The 9081-nt window shown below is 40.2% G+C and overlaps 1 protein-coding gene across 1 annotated transcript in view; it reads left to right on the forward strand.

Annotated features, from left to right (window-relative positions):
• The first annotated feature begins 256 nt into the window (after window positions 1-256).
• The window catches only part of LOC106088372 (protein alan shepard), a 1012027-nt gene continuing 1003202 nt past the window's right edge, over window positions 257-9081 (forward strand). Inside the window, exons 1-2 of the mRNA XM_059361231.1 lie at window positions 257-1082; window positions 2528-2653. Of these exons, the coding sequence (XP_059217214.1) occupies window positions 2540-2653 (114 nt within the window). The 5' untranslated portion in view covers window positions 257-1082; window positions 2528-2539. The remainder of the gene's footprint in view (window positions 1083-2527; window positions 2654-9081) is intronic.

The following is a 9081-nucleotide window of genomic DNA, read 5'->3' on the forward strand; positions in this document are numbered from 1 at the left end:
CAAAACATATCAAAATAGTGGGAAAACTAAAAAATCTTCAAGAAAGCAATCAAAGTGCACTACAACTTGTTATAAAAGCAATACATATTTAAAGTACTATTGAATATTTCCAAAAAAAGTGTTAACTAAAGCAAAGACTGCTGATAAAAACTGTGAATTCTTACAACAGACTGTCTCGTGTGCCTCCTACCGGAAAGTGAAAGAGTGAAAGCCTTTTTTCTTAAAATCCTCTTGCATTCATACTTCAAGTGAGTGAAACAAAACAAACCACAAGAAGAAGAAACAAAAAACACTCTGCCTAACAAATCAAAGCTTCCAATAGTGCTATAGTTGAAAACATTTAACTTTTATAGATATAAAGTCTCAACTCTAAACTCCCCTGTGTTTTATGAAAGTGAATGCCAAAGTATAATTTTCTTCTCCCTTTGATTGCCGTTTTTTTGCATGAAATAGAAAATAAACAAAACAAAAACTAACGTAGCTGAAGAAACAAAAAAGTCCAAACAAAAACAAGTGCACAACAACAGACAGTCAAAGTAAAATACAAAAACAACGCCCGTTGAATACTCTTCATTGGTATTTGAGTGCATTTAGCAACGCGAAAGTTTCTCTTAAATCGTTCGGTTCGGCTCGGTTCGGTTCGTTCTGTCTTGACTCTCTTGCCGGTCGTGCGCTCTTAATTTGTTAGTTTGCCGGTTCACTTTTGACATTTTACATGACTTGAGGTGTATATATGTATGTGCGTGCGTATGTGTTTGATTTGTGTGTAAACAAAAAACTTAGTGCGTGTGTTTACTTCGAGCATTCTGTTTGTCGTAGGTTCTTTGTCGTCGCTACTCTATCCCCCACCCCTCAAGTGTTTGATCGTTGTGTGTTGGAGCTCGGTTACGTCGCTGTCGCTGTCGCTATCGCAGTCGTGTGTGTTTGTTTATTTCGCGGTAATTAAAAATAGTGTGTAAAGTGTTTAAACTCTTATTCGTCCCCACTTTTACAACGAGTGTTTGCCATTTGTGCTGCGTTAAGACCTTAATTGGTTAAAGCTTAAGTTTTGTTGCCTCTCTCATCATCATCGTCTAGTATTGGTAAGTGTTGATAAGTGTCATAAATGAATACCATTTCATTTAATTTGGTTAATTAGGTGTGCGGAATGAATTCTTTACACTGTTAACACTTGTGTGTGTGTGTGTGTGTCTGTTTGAGGGGGTAGCGAAGTTAACTGGCAATGTTGTCAATATTATTAAATTTTTAAGGGGTTTCCTCGGTTGAAGAGTTGCTTAAAAAATGTCTGCAGAATTTTTTTTATTATAGTAGAAAAAAATTTTGTTTTGAAAGAAAACAACTGTTTTTTTTTCATTGGACATTTGGATTAAATTTTAGTTTTCCAAAAACAATGCTTCAAAGAATAAGTTAAAAGACATCTTTAAGAGAAAATTTCAACAAAAATTTCACTCCCCCTCCCCCTTACCACAAAAGTAATACCCAAAAATAAAAGTGGACCTATCGGGACAATATGGGATTCAAATGAAAGGTATTTAAGAGTAGAGTAAGAATTTCATAAAAAAGTAGGGTCCAAGTACCTAGGGGCCCAGCCCCAAAACCCCTTAAAATAGGTTTATTTGACGATTATGACAATATGGGACTTAAACGAAAGGTATTTGGGAGTAGATTACGAATATGGTCACGAAGTAGGAACAGGCTTTATAATTTATTGACAACGGCAGGGGGCGGACCCTCCCCCTTATGCCAAAAAAACCATCCAAAATCAAAAGTGCAACGATAAGGACAATATTGGTATCAAATGAAAAGTATGCGGGAATGGATAACGAATCTGGCATAAAAATTCATGTTGAAGTCTATGGGGTCACCCCACTCCCCCAAAAACGCCTAAAATGGGCATATTAACCAATCAAGGATATATGGTACTCGGTTTGTTTGTTCCGTATAGACTGAAAAACGGCAGAACCGATTTTCTCGAAATTTTCGCATATTGTGTAGCTTGGTCTGGAAGAAAACATAGGCTATGTTATTTTTCGGTATCGGAAGGGGGACGGACCCTCCCCCTTATGCCATAAACACAACCCTAAATCAAAAGTGGACCGATAGGGACAATATAGATATCAGATGAAAGGTATTGGAGAGTAGAATACGAATATGGCATTGAAGTTTGAGTCTAAGTACCCATCGGGCCGCCGCAACCCCAAAACTGCCCCAAACAGACATATTGGGCGTTCATTTCAATATGGGGCTCAAATGAAAGGTATTCGGGAGTAGATTTCGAATCTGGCATACAACTTCAGATTGAAGTATAGAGGGTAACGCCACACTTCAAAAACGCCATTGGAACCATTATGGCTATATGATACTTGGCTGAACCGATTTTTGTAAAATTTTCATAGATTGTGTATGTTTGTATGGAAGGAAACATAGGCTACATAATTTTTAGATATATGATGGAGGCAAACCCTCCTCATTATCATATCATTATTCCTTATTTTGATTTTTAATGATTTTTTTTTTTTCTTTTTAGCTGTCCTCAACCATGCATCAACCACATTATAGCCCAGCACCCGTAGCTGCTGCTGCCATGCCTCATAATATCACAATGAGGCCACCAATGCAGCAGCCACAATTACGCCCCCAAAGTTATTCAAATGTAAGTACAAAGCCCCATTTAATTAATTTTTACACTTACTTTAAAAGATTAGCACTGTATCGAACGCCACAAATAAATTTCAGCTCTATTTGAAACCTTTATAATCCTACCGTTGTTGTTGTTGTTGCCGTTGTGTAATCGAACAACAAACTTTACAAATCTTACAAATTCAAACCCCCAATGTTAAGTTTCATTTTCTTATACCCTCCACCATAGGATGGGGATATACTAATTTCGTCATTCTGTTTGTAACACCTCGAAATATGCGTCTGAGACTTTCTTGATCGTCATGTTATTTAAATTCGATCTAGCCATGTCCGTCCGTCTGTCTGCCTGTCCGTCCGTCCGTTTGACTGTCGAAAGCACGTTAACTTTTGAAGGAGTAAAGCTAGCGGCTTGAAATTTTGCACAAATACTTTTTATTCGTGTAGGTCAGATGGGATCGTAAATGGGCCAAATCGGTCTACGTTTGATATAGCTGCCGTATAAACCGATCTTGGGTCTTGACTTCTTGAGCCTCTAGAGGGCGCAATTCTCGTCCGATTTGACTGAAATTTTGCACGTGGAGTTTTGGTATGACTTCCAATAACTGTGCTAGGTATGGTTCAAATCGGTCCATGTTTTGATATAGCTGCCGTATAGACCGATCTTGGGTCTTGACTTCTTGAGCCAATAGAGGGCGCAATTCTCGTCCGATTTGCACGAAATTTTGCTTAAGGTGTTTTGTTTTGAATTCCAACAACTGGGCGAAGTATGGTTTAAATCGGTTCATAACCAGATATAGCTGCCATATAAACCGATCTTGGGTCTTGATTTCTTGAGCCTCTAGAGGGCGCAATTGTCGTCCGATTTGATTGACATTTTGCACGTAGAGTTTTGGTATCACTTCCAACAACTGTGCTAGGCATGGTTCAAATCGGTCGATGTTTTGATATAGCTGCCAAATAAACCGATCTTGGGTCTTGACTTCTTGAGCCAATAGAGCGAGCAATTCTCATCCGATTTGACTGAAATTTTGCACGTGGAGTTTTGGTATCACATGCAACAACTGTGCTAGGTATGGTTCAAATCGGTCCATGTTTTGATATAGCTGCCATACAAACCGATCTTGGGTCTTGACTTCTTGAGCCTCTAGAGGGCGCAATTCTCATCCGATTTGACTGAAATTTTGCACGTAGTGTTTTGTTATGACTTCCAACAACTGCGCGAGGTATGGATCAAATCGGTTCATAACCTGATATAGCTGCCATATAAACCAATCTTGGGTCTTGACTTCTTGAGCCTCTAGAGGGCGCAATTCTCACCCGATTTGACTGATATTTGCACGTTGAGTTTTGGTATCACTTGCAATAACTGTGCTAGGTATGGTTTAAATCGGTTCATAATCTGGTATAGCTGTCATATGAACCGATCTTGGGTCTTGACTTTTTGAGCCTCTAGAGGGCGCAATTCTCATCCGATTTGACTGAAATTTTGCACGTAGTGTTTTGTTGTGACTTCCAAAAACTGTGCTTAGTATGATTCCAATCGGTCTATATTTTGATATAGCTGCCATATAAACCGATCTTGGGTCTTGACTTCTTGAGCCTCTAGAGGGCGCAATTGTCATCCGATTTGACTGAAATTTTGCACGTGGAGTTTTGTTATGACTTCCAATAACTGTGCTAGGTATGGTTCAAATCGCTCCATGTTTTCATATAGCTGCCATATAAACCGGTATTGCGTCTTGACTTCTTGAGCCTCTAGAGGGCGCAATTCTCGTCCGATTTAACTGAAATTTTGAATGAGGTGTTTGGTTATGACTTCCAATAACTGTGCTAAGTATGGCGGAAATCGGTACATAACCTGATATAGCTGCCATATAAACCGATCTGGGATCTTGACTTCTTGAGCCTCTAGAGGGCGCAATTCTCATCCGATTTGGCAGAAATTTGGCATGAGCTTCAGCATACGTGTCTTACATGGTCTGAATCGATCAATACTTTGATACAGCTCCCATATAAACCTACCTCCTGATTTTGCTTCTTGAGCCCCTACAAGGCGTAATTCTTATCCCAATGAACTGAAACATAGCACAATGACTTCTGCAATAATCAGCATTCATTTATGGTCCGAATCGGACTATAACTGCATATATATAGCTGTAGCTGCAATAGCATATCGGTTCTTTTTCAATTCAAAAAAGAGATACCGGGCATAGAACTCCACCAATTTCGATTCATGGTGGAGGGTATTTTAGATTCGACCCGACCGAACTTAGCACGCTCTAACTTGTTATGATATCTTTTGTTTCATTCTTACAATCCAATTGAACGAGGGTTTCCCTTGGCACATGAAACTTTTTAAATTAATGAAAAAATATAAGAAATACAAATCATAACTCAGCCATCAGCCTTAAGTAGAAAGAACAAAGACAAATGGAAGTGGGTGTTGAATCACATCATGACCACCTATGCTTGCCCTAACTTTGGGCAAGTAGCCCGGTTGCTTTGCCAGAACTTCTTCTCTAACTTCTTCCGCTTTTCTTCCCCCTAGTTCTGGGCTATTGTCGAGTGTTTGAGTTTGTGGAAGTTTTAATTATAGCCTAAATTATTATTAATTACATCGAGTGGGGTATAATGGAGTAGAGGAAGAGTTGGAAGAAATTGCATTACAAATGACTATCTTGTGTAACATTTATTTCCATCGACAAAAGCACTCTTCTTTGGACCTCCATGCGAGTGGTGTGCGTAGGAAGTCGTGGTGGTTGTTGTTTTTCTTTCTTTTCTTTATTTGTTATTGTTTCCATGGGCATAGAGGAAGAATCCAATAAGTTGGTTGGTTGCTGTTACTGCAACCGCTGCCATGGCTTCAATTTTTGCAATATTACTTGGAAGGAAGTTTTCATTAAAAAAAAATAAGGCATTCGTTGTACCTCCATGGTAGTGTAAGCATAACACCAGTGTTGACAATACACTTTTTTGCTCACGAAAATTACGGAAAAAATTTAACAAAGATTTGGAAGAAAAATTGAAAAACTAAACTCGCCTCCTTTTGGAGAAAAATCACTGAAGGGAACTTGTATTTTATACTATTCGTATTCTACTCCCAAATACCTTGATTTGAGCCCCATATTGCGATGGTCAGTAAAAAATTGCTGTTTGTGGGGTATTTTGGGAAAGGGCTAGACCCCCAAAAAATTGGTGCCGAAAGTGGATATAAATTCTTGCTCTACCCCCCCATACCTTTCATTTAAGCTTCACATTGACTTGGTCGGTAAATATGCCCGATTTAGGGGTGTTTTGGGGAGTGGGTTGGTCCCCCAAACTCTAAGCCCTGAAAATATATCAGCAACGTACTCTATTCTCATATATTTCTTATATCATTTATTTGAACCCCATATTGCCATTGGTCTCAAAATTGGATATCAAATTCGTTTTCTAATCTCATTTAAACTCCTTATTACAAAAGTCAGCAAATATGTCCGGTTTGGGATATTGGCCCTAAAAACTATGAACATTTAGTTCCCCTTTCTTTAAGACCCAAATTGTCTTGGTGAGCAAATATGTCCTATTTGGGGGTTGTTATGGTGGTGGGATGTCCCCTACACAGTTGGTCCCTAATATTGATGTCAGATGCGTGGTCTAATCCCAAATAGCTTTGATAATTTGAGCCCCATATTTCCATAATCAGCAAACATGACTGTCTTGGCAAGTGTTTTGGGGGATTGGGCGACCACTTAGTGAGTTGGCCTTGAAAATATATATCGGATTCGTTTTCTACTTTAAAAAAAAAACCTTTTATTTGAGCCTCATATTGCAATAGTCAGCAAATACTTCCTATTTGGGTGGTGTTGTGGGGGTGGGTTGGCCCCCATAGACACTTTTCCCGAATATTGACATCAGATTCGTGCTTTACTCCCAAAGACCTTTCATTTGAGTCCCATATTGCCATGGTCGGCAAATATGTCCGATTTAGGGGTGTTGTGGGGGTAGGGGCGGTCCCCCTAACACTTGGTTCGACAGTTGGATATTAGATACGTTTTCTTATCCTCAATACCTTTCATTTGAGTCCTATATTGTCGTGATTGTTCTAAATATATGTTTGGTAGGTTTTAGGATGGGGCGGTCCCCTTACGTACCCCATCCGAAATTTGGATATCAAATTTTTATTTTTAGGGTACTATATGAGAGCACACAAAATTTCGCTTAAATCGCACCACCCATCTCCGAGATCAGGCGTTTCTGAAAATTAGGGTAAGGGGGAGGGTCCGCCCCCCTTCAGATATAAAAAAATGTAGTACCCTATTTTCACCAAGAGATCATTATGCAACATCTTTGAAAATTTCAAGAAAAAAATTTTTTTTTCAAGGGGGAGGGTCCTTTCGATTCAAGTCAAAGCTCAATGATAGGGGCCTCCATTTTATAGCCGAGTCCGATGGGCGTCCGCAGTGCGACACCTCTTTGGAGAGAAGTTTTTACATGGAGGGGGAAAACCACCGTTGAAAATTTGTATACCCTACACCACTACTGTGGTACAGGGAAGTAGGAATAGGCTTTTTAATTTGTGGATAACAGAAGGAGGGCGGACTCTCCTCCAAAAACACCATCCAATATCAAAAGTGGACCGATAAAGACACTATGGGTATCAAATTAAATGTATTCGGGAGTATATAACGAATCTGGCATGTCGAAGTATAGGGGGTCACCCCACTCCCACAAAAACCGCCCAAAATGGGCACATTAGCGAATCACGGATATATGGGACTCGATTTGTTTGTTCCGTATAGACTGGAAAACGGCAGAACCGATTTTCTCGAAATTTTCATATGTTGTGTAGGTAGGTTGGTCTGAAAGGGAATATAAGCTATATAGTTTTTGGATAACAGAAGGGGGACGGACTCTCCCCCATATGCCAAAAAATGTGGACGTTACCTGGCATAGTTGTTGAAAGTCGTAAGAGAACACTATGTGTACAATTTTAGCCAAATCGGACATAAATTGCGGATTCCAGCGTCTCAAGAAAACAAATCGGGAGACCAGTTAATATGGGAGCTATATCAGGTTATAGACCGATCTGAACGGTACTTGGCACAGTTGTTGGAATTAGTAACAGAACACTTTGTGCAAAACTTTGCGTAAATCGGACAAAAACTGCGGCTTCCAGGGGCTCAAGTAGTCAAATGGGGAGATCGGTTTCTATGGGAGCTATAACCAAGTCTGAACCGACATGGCACATTTGCCATCTTCAATGACCCGCATTAATAGTAAGTATGTGTGCAAAATTTCAAGCGGCTGACTTTAAGCGTTCGACTACTATCGTTATATCGACGGTCATGGCCAGATCGACTCAGAATGCCGAAACGATCCACAATAAATATAGGTTAGGTTAGATTAGGTTGAAAAGAGGGTGTGTGTATTAAGTGGTCCCATGCCACTAAGGACATACACCTAAGCCAGTAATCTGCTAGTTGTGTGCTCTAAAGACTAAAAAGTCACATCGAAAAAGAAAACTTTAAGTTAAGAATTCCATGATATTTACAAAATCCCAAATTGTTTTCCGTGCCACTCCCCGAAGTGGATTCATGTCTGGTATTTTGTGTCCACCTAAGAACCGGAGTCTTTTAGCCGCGAAAGCCGGGCAATGACATAGGAAATGTTCCAACGTCTCATCATCTTCCACGCATGCCCTACACGTACGATCACTTGCTACACCGATCTTGCATAAGTGACCTAGTAGTGTGTCCCGTTATGATACCAATAGCTGTACAGACCTCTCTCTTACTTCCTTCCAGTAATAGCCGGTCACGATTCCGGTCACTCCATAGTATTTTCGCCGTCCTACCGACTGTTTCGCTGTTCCACAGTCTTATGTTCGCCCTTAAATGGGACAGGCTTGAACCGAAAGGCTTCGGGTTAACCAAGTTTATTGGCGGTAGTCCTCTGGCCTTCACGGCCAAATTGTCTGCCCGTTTATTTCCCTTACTCCGTTATGGCCCGGCACCCAAACGATGCAGATTTTCCAATACTCAGAGAAGGCGTTAATCTCCTTCTTACACTGCAAGACTTTTTGTGAACCTACCTTTCTGTTTTTTATTGCCCTTATGGCCATTTTACTGTTCGTAAAGATGTTCACACTTGACATCCTTGTGTTAGTACCACACCACCTTACGAATTACCTTATCGCCCGGACCTCCACCTGCAGGCCCGTGTTATGTTCAGGCGGTTTAAAACAGATCTCAGTCCCTGTGTTCTCAATGTAGATCCCCAGGCCCACTCTGTCCTCTAGCTTTGATACCAAGTTTAATTCCTTATAATCCAGTGTCTCAAGGTGATGCACCACGCTGTGTACAGAAGAGTCTACTGATGTGCCCTTAATATACGCGGCTGGCATCTAGAGAAGCAGGACACCACAAGCTTACTTCTTATGTAGTCATTCAATATTCTCTC

Source organism: Stomoxys calcitrans, chromosome 1, assembly GCF_963082655.1.
Source record: "Stomoxys calcitrans chromosome 1, idStoCalc2.1, whole genome shotgun sequence".
Taxonomy (NCBI): domain Eukaryota; kingdom Metazoa; phylum Arthropoda; class Insecta; order Diptera; family Muscidae; genus Stomoxys; species Stomoxys calcitrans.